The following is a 15,969-nucleotide window of genomic DNA, read 5'->3' as shown; positions in this document are numbered from 1 at the left end:
TCTGTGCGTGAAGGAGGAAGTCTGCTGGTCTCTTGGCAACAAGGAGCAGCACTGGGATTGTGCCAGGGGAGCTTTCCAATGAGTGAGCATGAGAGACTCATACCTCGGTACCTAAGGCAGCAGCACAGTACTGACTTGGGCTGATGGGAATTGTAGTCAAAAACACCCTGGAAGGCGCCAGGTTGGGGGTGGCTGCCCAAGGTCTTTGGGACCTTTAAAGATGCTCTGATGTGGCCTATCATGCGGTTCCCCTCATAGCCCCTGAGGCTTGGGCTGCCTTCACTAAGGACTGAGCCTTTAGGGCGGCAGGCCCTCTGGAACTCCCTGCCGATGAAGGTTCAGCAGGAATCATTCCTGCCTTCTTTCAGACATCTCCTAAAAACTGTTATTCAGACAAGGTCTTTGCAATGGCCATCTTTTTCTTTACCAGGCAGTATTGATGATTTGATTGTAATTTTGTAAACCACTTTGCTGTGGTGTTGCTGTTGTTGTTGTTAATATCCTCACATGGCTGGATTGTTATGACAGTAGTGCTGCCTAGAAACATTTTGCTAAACACGCAAGCAATGCCCCCGCTGCCTGCCTCACCCACAAGGGCGTCTCTGTCTGCGCTCTCCAGGTCACCAATGGGGACGAAGTCAAACTTCACAGAGGGGAGGTGCTGCGCTTCATCGCAGGCGACGACGGATGTCTCGTTGGAGAACGTGATCTCGTAGTCGTTCTTCACGGTCGTGTACTGCTTGTTGGCCGTCTTCAGGTGGCCCTTTGAGAAGTAATAGACCTGAGGCAGAGAAAAAAAGAGTGAAGCAACTGCACAAACCCCGATTCAAGTGCTCCGCTGCTCCCCTCTCAACCCCAACTAAGGAAATTCCAAGGGCATGGGAGATCAGGGTCGCGTCCAGAAACGCAGAGGAACCTGCACTTTCAGACAAGTCCACTTGCTGTCTCCTGAAAGGGGAACCTCAAATTTATATGGGCTAGCCCAGACCCTGCTGTCTTTATCAAAGGCCCTTCTCCAGATGCCCCACCCAAGGGAGGGTGACCACACAAAACGGGCTCCAGCTGCAGAATACTCTGCTGGCCTTTGACAACTAAGCTGCCTCCCACGGTGGTGCTCATCTTTCAGTGGGGCAGGGAGGTCTTGTGGCCTTTTATGTTAGGAGAGGAGCACCTTGTGCTTTTGAATTGTTCCCTGCTTTGAATGTTTCTCCTTTTAGTTTCTTGCATTTTAACTTGCCAAGCTGCTCTGAGGCTTTTTCTTTTGTGTAACGCCGCTGATAAATTAAATAACCGTGATTATTACTATACGAGAGCTCTGCCCTTGTTTTCAGGCATGTGGACACCTCCTAACCTGTGAGCTAACCCAGAGACCCTGCAGGGAGGTTTGGCTATGGGCAAATCAAGCTGTACTGCAACCCTTCACCCCTTAGGCAAGAGTAACTGCAACACTCTCCCCCCTAGCCTTAAGAGATTCCAGTTATCAGGCCCACAGATCAGACAGACCCACACAAGGTTTATTCCTCCAGGCAAGAATGAAGGCAGGCTGTGCCAGTGGCGTAGCGTGGGGGGTGCAGGGGGGGCCGGCCGCACCGGGCGCAACATCTGGGGTTAGGGCAAATCCACGGGTTAGGGGCGCAAATCACCGGGTTAGGGGGCGCAAATTACTTGCCTTGCCCCGGGTGCTGACAACCCACGCTATGCCACTGGGCTGTGCACATTCTGCTTTAACATGTTTAAAATACATCCCCACCCCTGCTGATCCGGCCAAGGGCACAGTACCTTGTTCAACTCAATGAGGGGGAAAAACTTGTCCACTTGTTCATTGAAGGCCGTTGCTCTGATCTCACCCTGAAAGAAGGAAGCAGGAAGGGCAATCAGCACAAAAAGGGGATTCCAACCCCACCCCCAGACCCCATGAAAATTGCTGGGGGGTCTTTGCAGACCCCTTAACGGTTCTTTCGCCTGTTGAAGCAATGTGCTGTGCTAGAGGCTGTACGTGAAAGCAGCAGTATTTTTACTGCTTCTTTCACTGCTTACATATTGTATTACCATTCCACAGAATTCAAATTGCAATTCAATAAGATACAACAGGTAAGAAATAAAAGAAGCAATTAAGTTACAATTAGCAGTCAATACGAATGTTATATATCTTCAGGCGCCAGGCAAGAACATTCCTTTGTAATCCGGCCTTTGGCTTTTAATGATCTGGGGCTTTTTAGAGTGGGTGGGGTGTTTCAATGTTTTCTTTAATGCATGATTATTATTATTTTTTGTTAAGTTGCTTTGAGTTGCCTTTAGCAAAAAAGTGACTAACAGGATTTGTTGTTTTTAAAAAAGTCTAGTGTGATGGATATGCAGTCTCCTATCTTCAACCATAAATCTGCAGGCATGCCACAAACCACCTGAATGGACCCCAGGGCCACAGCAGAAGTGGCACCGGTCTGTTCCCACCAGGCACCAGTGTTGATCTGTTACTAGAGAAGATGGGAAAGGTGAAAAGATGGCCTTCCCTTTCAGCAACAGGAGAGGAAACCTTTTGCAAATTCTCACAGTTCCACCATTCTCCCAGAGAGGCAGGCTTGGGTAGCATGTAAATTTCACATGAATTTAAAATCAATCAATCTGTTAAAAGGGCAGGTGATTTCTAGTTGCCAAATCAGCTGACAATCCTCATGATGCGAGGTATTTTGTATTTGCTTTATGAACGTAATTTTACTGTTGATTTTATGCTCTTCGCTGCCATGTTGTTTCCCCGTCCTTAATGTCAGTGATGTAGTACAGTCGTACCTCGCAAGACGGAAAACTCGCAAGACGGAAGGATTTTTGGTTTTTTGAGTTGCTTCGCAAGACGATTTTCCCTATGGGCTTGCTTCGCAAGACGGAAACGTCTTGCAAGTTTGTTTCCTTTTTCTTAAAACCGTTAATACAGTTGCGACTTGACTTCAAGGAGCAACTCATAGCACGCGGTGTGGTAGCCTTTTTTGAGGTTTTTGAAGACTTTGGTGATTTTTGAAGCTTTTCCAAAACTTTTCCGACACTGTGCTTCACAAAACGAAAAAAATCGCAAGACAAAACTCGCAGAACGGATTAATTTCATCTTGCGAGGCACCACTGTATTTTTTGCAAATGCATAGATAAGTATATAAATAATACCTATGAACAGATTCCTCTCCCCACCTGGACTCCAAGAAGACTCTCTGGGTTGCAGGCTTCCCTATAGTCCCCTGAAAATAAACTCCAGAAGAACAGGGCCTATGCCTAGGGAATCTTTGCCCCTCCCCCCCGGGTGCTGCTGAACTACAACTCCCATCCTCCCCTGCCACTGACGATGCTTGCTGGGGCTGATGGGAAATGTAGTCCAGCAAAGGTCCCCCACACCTGGCCCATACAGAGCAGCAATGAGCCCCTTGTGCTGCCACCCAGCTGAGAGCCCTCTTCCGGCTCCACGACAGTGTCGTCGTCTCACAAGCTCCCTGATACCTGCTTCTCGCTCCACAAATTAGCGGATGACATCACCCACATAGCAGCAGGAGCAGAGACACCCAGAGTGTTGTGACAGGCCCTTCCCAAAGTGATAATTAAAAGCGGAGCTAGAGCACCACCAGCTAAGATGTTTATGCAGGAGGAGTATTAAAATTGTAATAAAAACCGTCAGTCAGGAACCTGACAGCACGGAGATAGAGAGGAAGCAAAAGGAACAGCTGACGAGGATGTGCCAGGAGTTCAGAGCCACACCTCCCCCCCAAAAAATGTTTCCACACAAGCAGACAAACAGGCAACAAGCCTCTGCGCAGCGAAGAGAGCTGTAATTTGATCAAAAGCTTGGAATTACAGAGCTTAAGTACAGGGCTTGGCTAATCAAGCTTCCCTCCTCGCAAACAAACTGGAGGCAGGAGTTTTCCTCCAGTTACATATTTATTTTCTAATTAAAAAGATGTTCTGTTTGGAGATGCTAATCATTTGCATACCATACCTCCCTGATTCCACAGGGCGGCTGGGGGGGGGGGTGAGAACCTGCAATCCACACTGCAGCAGCAGCAGCAGCAGCAGCGCCAGCTGTCCATTAAAGGGGTGCAGAAACAGAAACCAGCAGGCTGCTCTATTCTCTCTAAAAGTTCCTCCTTACTGACACAAGGTTTTCAGTGGACAGAGAACCTGTGGGGTAGAAGGCTAGAGAAGGTCTGGAGGAGACATGGTCCTACTCACTGAGTGACCTTGGGCCAGTCTCTATCTCTCAGGGAATACGCAGCGGAGTAAATATTCCATTTCAAGACTGGGAATGGGGGGTGGTTGATTTGAACTCGGAGCGTTCAAGGAAAGGTGGGCTGTTGAATCCAGCAGCAGCAGAGACGGGAGCATGTAGTAAGTTCAGAGCTTTTGGCTGATCTCTCTGTAGCTTTCTTCTGCAACAGCCTTTGCCAGCTGGGTGCCCTCTGGAGGGTTTGGACTAAAACTCCCATCAACCCCAATCCAGCCTTCAATTCACTCCTCGCCACAAACACTTACACTTTCATCAACCAATTCGATGGAGAAAAGCTTCCCTTCCCCGCGTGAGTTGCTCCATGCACGGACCTGGCCCTTCTGAGTCACCCGGGCGCAAATTGTCCACCTAGAACCACAGGGGAGAATTAGGAACCTTGCCAGCCCACTTGGACTAGCTCCTGCCAGCGTCTCTTCGAGAGTCTTTATAGACGGACAGCCTTGAAATCCATTTTAAGATTAGGGAAGAACCACACAGGAAGTGCTGCAGTCTCTTACCGTGTGTGTGTGTGTGTGGAGGGGGGAGAATGAAGCCCTCTAGACTCCCCCTCCCCTTCCCACTCCACCCCTCTCTCCTAGAGTGCTTTTGCCAGGGTAAGAGATGTGGTCCTAGAGAAACCACTGGCACCAATCCCACTGGAATACAGTTCTCTAATCAAATCTGGTGTTCCACCCAATTCTGCCTCCAGCCACGCCCAGCATTGGCATGTGGGCTCTCCAGAAGGTTGCCCCCCACAAGAGAATGAGGCTGAAAGGGCCTCCAACCCTGCCTTGCGAGCCTCATGACAGCCAATGGCTGATCCAGGGGCTGCCTCCCGCTCACCCAGCAGAGCACCTACAGGGCAGAGACAAAGGAAGACGCCTGGCAGGCACTTCTGTAGGCAACAGCCTACTTCATCAGATGTGCATATGGAATAAGTGGCATTCAGCTCATAGCTCTCGTACATCTCGCAGCACAAAAGCCCCTTTGTTCTGCCGCAGTAGGAGTAAGCCTCCCTATTCTTTGCCTTCCCCCACAATTTACACCAATGACTACAGTCAGTGACTTGCTGAATGAAGCACGGCAGCATTGGAAACCCGAAACGCAAAGGAACAAGGACGGTAAACAGGCACAATGGAAGCCTGCCATGCCCAAGCCACCTGCTAGGAACGCAGTCGGGAAGGACACTCTGTTTTCGCTGGGAAGAAAAACAAGGCAAAGACGCATGCACGTGCACTCAAGAGCGCAGCTTGCATTGGATTCTGCAGACTTTGTGCCACAGGAGCAAAGCCCTTCACCCCCCCCCCCAAAAAAAGAGAGGCACCTGCAGGCTTCAAAATCAACTTCCTAAAAATTAATCTGTCACCCAACCGGGAGAGGATAATCCCACAGTAGTTGGGGCTAAGCAATTAAGACCAGAGACCCAAGCACAGGGCGATGGGGCAGCAAGCCCTGACGTGAAGCTAACGCAGCTCTGGGTGCCCAGGGCGTTCAGGCCATGGTGGTGGCAGGCCCTCACGCTGGACAACTTACCTGGACTGGTACGGGTTCAGACTGGCAATGGGCACCACTTTGGTCTGGGAGCCCCCAGGGGTGCTCAGGAAGCTGGAGCCGCCTGCCTTCCCAGGCACCTTTGAAGGGGTGATGTATTTTGACGCAGACCCTAAAGACAAGATATGTATCGGGCTAAACAGTAGGAAGAACTTTCTGGCGGCAAAGGCTGTTCGATGGGGGAATTGACTTCCTCAGAAGGTGGCAGACTCTCGTTCGCTGGAGTTTGTTTAAACAGAGCTTGGATGGCCATAAATTGGGGCTTATTTAGCAGTGACTCCTGCAGTGCAGGGGGTTGGACTAGATGCCTCTCACTGTCCCTTCCAACTCTACAAATGATCAGGGATTCAGCTCTGCGGCGCAGCAGCGACATCAAGATACCCTGGCACTTGAGCTCCCTCCATGTATTGACCAAAACCCAGGACAGACTGGTTCTGGCGCCACTCGGCCACTTCCCCCACCCCACCCCTTCAATATCTCAAGCAAAGGCAAGAGCTGGTACAAGCTATTACCACAACTTTTTGTTGTTGTTTTGCATTTAGCTTTTATGGCCGAGAGCATCCTGCTCTGCCCAAAGGGAACAATCACCGCAACACTCAGCTGGCACCCTGTGACAGTTCACAGTCTAGTGCCTTGTACCCTCTATAGCAATTCTGTGTGCAAACGCTGCCCCCCACCAGCCACACTGAGTATTGCAAGGGGGGGAAGCCTCATTATGCAGTTTGCTAACATTCTCTGTTGTCACTTGAATTGCACATTCCATGAAAAAGAGGACAAACTGCAGCACCAGTGGGGGGGGTGAGGGAGGGTGTTTACAATATTAAAATCAACACAGATCCTTTCAGCATCTTAAAGACTTAAAACATACTTATTCTGGCCTACGCTTTGCACCTCTGGTGAAACGGGCTGCTGCCTACGAGGGATCACACCTTAATAAATGTGCATTGTCTTTTCTAAGGTGGCAACAAGACACTTTTGCAGAGGTTTCTGTTGCAACCAACTAGTCTGCCTCCGGAAGTTTTATAATGTTAGCACAAGCTGTTCCGATATGTAAACTCCTTTTGCAAGACATGTATTTCCTTTTCTCTTATGCTGAATAATTTACGCTGCACCACAGTTTGTTTCGCTGTTGTGAAATAATGCCTTAATAAAAAGTAAAAAGGGGGGGGGGGGGAGAAAAAGAATTAAGCTGCCTATCAAATGCCAGCACAAAGCTGCGTTTCCTCATTTAGATAACAATTACAGTGTGCGCCTCTGATAATTTTCTGCAAGCTACGAAAATGACTGGCTCTATCATTATTAATGAAGCTCCGCTGTAACCTGACAGGGGCTAAAAATTATTTTTCTGTTTCAATTTCAGCGTCCGCCTCTCTTTTTCAATTTGCCTTTCAACTCCGTGTCACCATCCTCCCTGTTAGCACCGCTCACCCCTTGGAAACAAAAAGGCACTTTTAATTATAAACGTTTGTTGCCAATGAGCCAGGAGCCAAACTCAAGAGCTCAGAGTCAAGCGAAGCACCAAGAGAAACCTTTGGCAAATCAAGTCCAGTATGCTTTGATGTTACTTTCCCCCACCTGAGGGACTTTCTGGCCTTCCATTTAAAGCAGGGGGAAGGGAATATCTGTGCCCCCCCCCCCAGACGCTGCTGGGGTACAATCCCCACCAACCCTGACCACTGGCCATGCTGGGGATGATGGGAGGTGAGAGTCCAGCAACAGCTGGAGGGCCAGAGGTGCTCCCCCATCCCCATCTCAAGGCTGGCTCCGTGCAGAGGCCAGCAGAGCGAACGACAGCAGCGCCTGGTGACAGAGTACTTGCCTTGCATGCAGGTTCCATCCCTGACTGCAGCTTCACCTAGGGTTGGGAAAGGCTCCCTGCCTGAAACCCCCAAGAGCATGGGTAGGCAAACTAAGGCCCGGGAGCCGAATTCGGCCCAATCGCCTTCTAAATCCGGCCCACGGGCGGTCCAGGAATTAGCGTGTTTTTACATGAGTAGAATGTGCTCTTTTATTTAAAATGCATCTCTGGGCTATTTGTGGGGCATAGGAATTTATTCATCCCCCCCCCAAAAAAAATATAGTCTGGCCCCCCACAAGGTCTGAGGGACAGTGGACCGGCCCCCTGCTGGAAAAGTTTGCTCAAGAGCTTCTGCCAACCAGTGCAGACAATACTGCACTAGAGGGGCATTGTATAAGGCAGCTTCCTATGAAGTGGGCGCCCACTGAGCAAAACCTCTTTGCCCTTTCGCTCAAAAGATCCTATAGCTGCATATGACAAGGTAGATCCACTGGAAGTAATGGGCCTATGTGAGCCACGTACCGGTACATCAATTCCCATGGGTTTGCTCTGGGTATTTAAGAACGGTGGCAGCCCTGACTTAGCACAGGGCAGCCCAAATCTCTCCAGTTCTTGTGAGGTCAGAATGAGCTTAGCGCAGGGATGGCCCCTCCACCAGACACAGCTGGCCTCCAACTCCCAGCAGCCACCTTGGCCAATGGTCAGAGGTGCTCTTGGGAGCTGGAGCCTGGCAGTATCTGCAGGGCACCACATTGGCTACCCCTAACTAAAACCTACACAGATCTCAAGACTGGGAAGGGCCTTCAGCCATAAACCAGCAACCACCACCACCTCCCCCCCTTCAAATTGCAGCAAGTAACATTTTGACCAGTGGTTTTTAATGCAACCCTGACCTCACACAGACAAGAGAAGCCAAGCCGCATGGGAGCAGCAAGACACCACCTTCTCTTGCTGCTCATCAAACCTCCTTCTCTCTCTGCTTCACACATCCCGGACCATTTACCTGCTGCTGTGGCTGCTGCGGCTGTGCTCTCATTCGGATGTGCTGGCCTGCTAGGGGCTTGGTTGGTTGCCAGGCTCCCAGAGCTCTGCTGCTGCCCTACTTGCAAAGTGCCTGGGAAGCAAAGGGGGGGGGGGGAAGCCATTTCAGTGGCAAGAGTTGGCAAGGAAAGTCTAACCTGCTCCCTTGCAGTCTTTCATGCAACTGCTCAACCAGTCTTCCGGAGGCGGCGCGAAACGGTAATGGCGGTCCTCTTCATGTTGTGAAGGGGAAGCTCCGCGGAAACGGGTCGTCCGCTACAGCAAAGCGGAGACCCACATCGGAAACCCACAGGCAGTGATAGCCTGTGGTCGTGGGACCCGGCGGGCACCCGAAGCGCCCCCAGAAGCGAGGAAGGGACCCCGTAAGGGGCTCCGGAACGTGGACGGGCTGGCGCGGTGCTGTGGGTCAATCGCTATTCCCGTGGAGTGAAGCCGCACAGCCGCTGCCGATGAGCGCTGACCTTTTTTCCTGGGAACATTCGACTTTAAAAGCAACAACCCGTGAGTAAAAAGACGGAAGGATTTGGGGACTAAATCATGTCCACCAATTTCAATGGGTCTACTCTGAGGAGTAGCAGTGGCCAGAACCTTGTACATTCTTTGTAAACTGCTCAAAACTTTCACCTAAATTTAAGCCGCATACACTTCTTCAAATAAAATAAAATGCAGAGGATGGAGGAAACTCCTGAAACTATTTGTAAACTCAAGTACTTGAACCTCAGATTGCTTGTTTCTAACTTTCTCCCAACCCATATTCATTTTGTGCCATGTCTCATGAGGGCAGGGACTGTCTCTCTCCTCCCCCCCCCCCGGCCTCTTCAAGTCTGTGAGCCTCTGGGGGGGGGGTTAAGAGGGTGATAAAAAATATTTCAGTAAACAATAATAACCCTAGCAGCTGTATAGTGAAGTCTCATTATAAAATCTCATTTTCATCTATGCTGCATTTAAAACAGACACACACTAAGCTTTAAGGGCTGTGAATATCCAGGCTGTAGGGTTGTTTACTTCCCCACTTCAGCAAATGGACAACGAAAACTGTTTTTGTACTCCCAGAATATTTTCCTTCTGGACCTGAATTTATGCTTTAGATTTACGCTCCACAAATTTGTGAAGTTCAAATCATCTGCATTAAGTCAGGCTGATTTGACTCAACTTATGAACCAACTAACTCCCGCGGCTCCTCTCTGTGAGGACAAGGAAATTTTGTGGTTCACCAGTGTGTTGCAAATAACTCCTAGCGTCCTTAAATATGGGTTCTCCCTAGAACGCTTGCCACCTTCTCTTGGGCTGATGGATTTAATCCTTCGTCTGAGATGTGCCCTGCCAAAAACTCAATTTTAGCGTCATCCGACTCTGTTCCGAAGGGCCGAGCACATTCCGACGGTGGCGACCGCTCACCAAAGCGGAAGGAGTTATGAATGAGAGAAGTGATCCCGGAGTAACAGGGGACGTCAGCAGAGAAGAAATCGCTAATCCAGACACAAAGGCATTTCAAGCCAAAACACAAAATCCCTGTTTCTCATTAGGACGGGGAAAGCACATCACTGAAAAGGGCATCGCGGCAGTTAAGATGCCAGAACAAGGCCCCTGCAGACCCATTGCTCAGGAAAGCTTCTTACCTTCAGTGTACTGCACTGGGTTGCCTATCTTCCCTGCCACCATGTCGGCCGTCTGGAGGACTTCTAAATCCATCACAATAACCACCTTCCTGCAAAGAAAAAAGCTGAAGTTTTACCCGCCTGGTGCCTGCTTTGCTTGTTAAGAGACTGTGAGCTGGGAAGGTAAACAGGAGACAGGATCTTTTGCCACAGGGCAATAGCTGAGAGGCAGAGGTAACCCAAACTGGGGACTTAAGTGCTACGGCACCTACAATCCATGCTGCACTGTAATTTTAATTATTGAATTTATATACCACCCTACACCCGAAGGTCCTCCTATGTTAGAATAGGGGTGGGGAGGCTGCATGCAAGGGCCGCATTTCCTTCACAGCAATTTTCCAAGGGTCCCATGGCAGCAGTAAGCAGGACCAGAGGGAAAAGTAGGCAGAGCAACACACGTCAGTTTTTACCTTTGTACAGTCAGCTAGTTTCTACACACAAACCCCTCTCTATCTTCCATTCAGGAAACCAAGGAGCATCACCAGGGTTTAAGGTTACTTTCCCAGCCCTGCTAAAATACTCGAGGTGCAAAGCTGGGCCATGTTTTGCAGGCCAGACAGAGAGGGCTGGAGAATCATGTTGGAGAGTCAGAAAGGGCTCGGGTCTGAGTTTACCCACCCCTGTATTAGTACAGTGGTACCTCGGGTTAAGTACTTAATTCGTTCCACAAGTCTGTTCTTAACCTGAAACTGTTCTTAACCTGAAGCACCACTTTAGCTAATGGGGCCTCCTGCTGCCGTCGCACCGCCGGAGCACGATTTCTGTTCTCATCCTGAAGCAAAGTTCTTAACCTGAAGCACTATTTCTGGGTTAGCGGAGTCTGTAACATGAAGCATATGTAACCTGAGGTATCACTGTACTGGAGTATTGGGGGTGGGGGGCGGTTTACAGTCCAAGATTTGGAAATCTTGAGGAAGCAGAGAAAGGCGAACTGGAAATAATACATTCTGTCTGCCCATTGTTTTCTTATTTTGAATGCACTTTAACTTCCATTGGATCAGATGGTGGTTTCACATTTTATGGCCCATAAAAGAAACCACTTTTGTCACATGTGATTTTGTGATTTATTTGCTCAACACTACCCAATAAGTGAAGTTCTGTGAGGGGTTTACAACAGAGATTAAAAAGCATTAAAAATTACCCAAAATCTGAAACAGAATAAAAACACAAAATGTGTAAGAAACTGCTGCCTGCCTGCCTGCTCTCCACAAGGAGGGGGCACAATGCTGTATCAGAGTCTTGAACCCTAGATCAGGCTCCCCAGAAGCCAGCGCTCACTCTAGATGTTTTGGACTACATCTCCCATCAGCACCAGCATTGTACAGCCATTATGATCCTGGGGCTGATGGGAGTTGTAGTCCGAATCTTCCGAGAGCTGGTCCTTTTTGTTCTTCTAGACCCTCAATGTGCCACAAAAGTGACTAATATGGCTATGTGTGGGTAAACAAGGCAATTCGAAAATCTAAGGAAAAATTGCTGTTGCAAACTTCCTCCCCAGGTTGCCGTGGCAGACCTGAAGGCTAAGATGAAACACCACAAAACCATACCAAGAGGAATAAAACACCATGCCTGGACCTTAATGTCACACTAGAGGGGATTGGATTGTAGAGCAGAATCATAGGCCCTCGCTTTTATCACAGACTGAGCCGTTACCTTCCATCCTTCAGGACGTTAATGATGAACCTGTTAATCTTGCAGATGGCATTCGCACTCAAGCCCTGGTCGTTAACCAGGTCGTTCAGCTGTGTTGCCAGCATGAAAGCTGTAAAAAGAAAAAGAAGAAAGGAGGGGGGAAGTATTTTATGAGGTGAAAGGAGGCACCACGTGATTGTGGCCTGGCTGTGATAAGACTTCAGGTTACTGCTCAGAGATCTAAGAACTGCTTGACTTAAATCAACACTTATCTCATTAACCACCACCCAAAGACCGACTCTGCTTTGATAGAGGTGCCTGAATAAAACCTGGAGGACAGCCACACGCCAAGGAGGCCTGCAACTGCATCTTGCACCGATTATGATTCTACGGATATAGTTGAAATGCAAACCAACATTCCATTTCCCAAAAGACAATTTGAGACGGAATAGCCTCTACATTAAGCCAAGAAACTGAAGCCATGTTAAGCCACGTGACATAACAGCTTTCAAACTCTTTAAAAAACCTACCGTATTTTTCTCTCTATTACACGCAGATTTTTTCTCCTAAAAAGGAAGGGGAAATGTCTGTGCGTGTTATGGAGCGAATGGGGGGGGGGGGGTCCCTGGAGCCGATTAGGGGAGCGCAGGAACAAAAATCAGCAAAAATCAATCGTGCGTTGTGTCCGAGAGGGAAACCTGAAAAGAGGAAGTGGTTGCTTTCCTGCATTCTGCCTCAGGGTCTTACTGCCCACCCTCCTCTGTTTCGTTGCTGTGTTGCTGTGTTTGCTCAAACGAACAAAGAGCAGGGAAAGCCCCTCCCCTCCAGGCAAGCAGAGGGGAAAGCAGAGGTCTTTCCTTCTAATTCCTCTCCGTGCTCCTCGCAGGCAGCCAGAAAACATGCAGGAGGAGAGAGAAAGCTGGCTTCGGTTTGTGGAAACTTTTGCCTTTCTTTCTTCCCTCCCGTAAAATCCCTCTCCAGCATTCTTAGCCAGCTGCTTCTCTGCACACCGCTCTCTTGTCCCTTCTGTGTTTTTCCTTCACTCCCCACTTAAAATGTAGTTACAAAGCATGGATCCACATGGATCCTCAGGATCTTTGCATTGGGCCACCCCAAATTCACCATCAGATCACATAGCAGCCTGCCCCCCAAAAATCACACACCCACTGTTGCCTGGGGCTGCAATGGTGCAAAAACGTGGTTAAAAAGCATGGATCCACATGGATCCTCAGGATCTTTGCATTGGGCCACCCCAAATTCACCATCAGATCACATAGCAGCCTGCCCCCCAAAAATCACACACCCACTATTGCCTGGGGCTGCAATGGTGCAAAAACGTGGTTAAAAAGCATGGATCCACATGGATCCTCAGGATCTTTGCATTGGGCCACCCCAAATTCACCATCAGATCACATAGCAGCCTGCCCCCCAAAAATCACACACCCACTGTTGCCTGGGGCTGCAATGGTGCAAAAACGTGGTTAAAAAGCATGGATCCACATGGATCCTCAGGATCTTTGCATTGAGCTACCCCAAATTCACCATCAGATCACATGTCTGTGGCCACAGCATGAAGCACAAAAATGATACATCCACTGTTTCATTCAGAATTTTTTTCCTTGTTTTCCTCCTCTAAAAACGATGTGCGTGTTATGGTCAGGTGCGTGTTATAGAGCGAAAAATACGGTAAGTTCACACAGTGTCCCACATTGGTAAATTTTTGGGAGGGGGTAATAGAAATGATTAACATGACTATACAGAAAAATCTTGAATTTGCAGAGGAAAATATCCCTTTGAATTCCATTCCCAATACATGCAATCTAACTAAGAGACAGTATGAATGGATTCTACATGCCCTTAATATAGCAAAAAGACTGGTTTTAATGAACCGGAAGAACAAAAATGCGTCTCCCTTTAGCGAATGGATAAAAGATATGTATAAACTCACAACGCATGAGCAAATTACATATAAACGTAGACTTGCTATAGACAAAGTCAATATATGAAAATCAGTTGCACAGTGGTACCTCTGGTTACGTACTTAATTCGTTCCGGAGGTCCGTTCTTAACCTGAAACTGTTCTTAACCTGAAACACCACTTTAGCTAATGGGGCCGCCTGCTGCCGCTGCGCCGCCGGAGCATGATTTCTGTTCTCAACCTGAAGCAAAGTTCTTAACCCGAGGTACTAACCCAAGGTACCACTGTATAAACACTGCATTAGATAAAGTTCAGGATATGTATAATAACAATCCTTTAAGTTTTCTCCCCCCTTTTCTTTTTCCTTTTATGTTTTTAATAAAGAACATAAAAAGCTCTCAAACCCAAAGGCTCAAGAAAATGCTGAGGCCCCTAGCACAAGAAGGCTTCCACCAAACCCTACCAAAGCAAGTTCCTATTTTTCTGGAGGGGAAAAAGGGCTGTGAATACACCATACATTTAAAAGCATGTTCCATCACCACTAAGAAATGCTGGGAAATGCAGTTTGTTAAGGGTGCTGAGAACTGTAGCTCTGAGAAGGGTAAACTACAGTCCCCAGGATTCTTTGGAAGGAAGTAAAACCAAAACCTGCTTATTTAACTTATATGCAGAATTCGTCATGCGGAAGGCTGGGCTGGATGAATCCGAAGCCGGAATTAAGATTGCCGGAAGAAATATCAACAACCTCAGATATGCAGATGACACAACCTTGATGGCAGAAAGTGAGGAGGAATTAAAGAACCTTTTATTGAGGGTGAAAGAGGAGAGTGCAAAATATGGTCTGAAGCTCAACATCAAAAAAACGAAGATCATGGCCACTGGTCCCATCACCTCCTGGCAAATAGAAGGGGAAGAAATGGAGGCAGTAAGAGATTTCACTTTCTTGGGCTCCATGATCACTGCAGATGGTGACAGCAGCCACGAAATTAAAAGACGCCTCCTTCTTGGGAGAAGGGCAATGACAGGCCTAGACAGCATCTTAAAAAGTAGAGACATCACCTTGCCAACAAAGGTCCGTATAGTAAAAGCTATGGTTTTCCCGGTAGTGATGAATGGAAGTGAGAGCTGGACCATAAAGAAGGCTGATCGCCAAAGAATTGATGCTTTTGAATTATGGTGCTGGAGGAGACTCTTGAGAGTCCCATGGACTGCAAGAAGATCAAACGCATCCATTCTGAAGGAAATCAGCCCTGAGGGCTCACTGGAAGGACAGATCCTGAAGCTGAGGCTCCAATACTTTGGCCACCTCATGAGAAGAGAAGATTCCCTCGAAAAGACCCTGATGTTGGGAAAGATGGAGGGCACAAGGAGAAGGGGACGACAGAGGATGAGATGGTTGGATGGTGTTCTTGAAGCTACCAGCATGAATTTGACCAAACTGCGGGAGGTAGTGGAGGACAGAGGTGCCTGGCGTGCTCTGGTCCATGGGGTCACGAAGAGTCGGACACGACTAAACGTCTAAACAACAACAACAAAAAACCAAAACCACCAATTCTTTAGTCTTTACCTAACCAGTTGCCAAGCAGCAAGATGGAGAGAGAGTAAGTCAAACTTCACTAGAACAGGAATTAGGAAAGTTACTCTAGGTAACTTCACCAGTGTAGGGTAAACTCTTAAGCCCTTGTGATTGCACTCCACACTCTCTTGTAAATGCACATTGGCAATGGGCCTCTAGTCACAACGGCATATGGTCTATTTAGCCTAGTAGTCCCATGTTTGGCTGACGGTGGCCCCCCAAGGTCTCAGGCAGAGGGTTCTCCTAGCCTGTCTAACTCAGGGTCCTTTTTTAAGAAGGGTGTGCCAAGGGCTGAGCCTGGGATCTTCTGGGTGTAAGCCTGTGGCTCTACAACTGAGCTACACCAACACCCCTCCAAATCCCCAGTGCTGATGTCCAGGAGCATCTTGCAGCAATGTCCCCCCAGCCAACTGCCTCTGTGCACGTGATGCTTACAGGAAAGGGTTTGCACGCCATCACTCATCAGCATCCGGTAACGCTGTGGGCCAGTTCCAGTGGAGATAGCTCGGATGGTCTGCACAGAAAAGCACAAGAGGCACGGTTAGGTCCAACAAG

At 48.5% G+C, this 15,969-nt stretch overlaps 1 protein-coding gene across 2 annotated transcripts in view; it reads right to left on the bottom strand.

The window, feature by feature from the left end:
• Positions 1-15,969, bottom strand: part of RPA1 (replication protein A1) — a 36,721-nt gene that overhangs the window by 17,470 nt on the left and 3,282 nt on the right. Inside the window, exons 4-11 of one of the 2 annotated variants that reach the window (XM_028707343.2) lie at positions 15,850-15,928; positions 11,942-12,050; positions 10,250-10,338; positions 8,593-8,703; positions 5,774-5,903; positions 4,507-4,609; positions 1,780-1,848; positions 589-781 (exon numbers count right to left, since the gene is read on the bottom strand). In XM_028707343.2, coding sequence (XP_028563176.2) covers positions 589-781; positions 1,780-1,848; positions 4,507-4,609; positions 5,774-5,903; positions 8,593-8,703; positions 10,250-10,338; positions 11,942-12,050; positions 15,850-15,928 — 883 coding nt within the window. Of the gene's footprint in view, positions 1-588; positions 782-1,779; positions 1,849-4,506; positions 4,610-5,773; positions 5,906-8,592; positions 8,704-10,249; positions 10,339-11,941; positions 12,051-15,849; positions 15,929-15,969 lie in introns of both variants that reach the window. The other variant, XM_077919244.1, reaches the window with a different exon arrangement.

This window comes from Podarcis muralis, chromosome 15, assembly GCF_964188315.1.
Source record: "Podarcis muralis chromosome 15, rPodMur119.hap1.1, whole genome shotgun sequence".
In the NCBI taxonomy this organism is placed as follows: domain Eukaryota; kingdom Metazoa; phylum Chordata; class Lepidosauria; order Squamata; family Lacertidae; genus Podarcis; species Podarcis muralis.
Note: the sequence above shows the minus strand (reverse complement) of the source record. Positions and strands in the feature narration are given on the sequence as shown.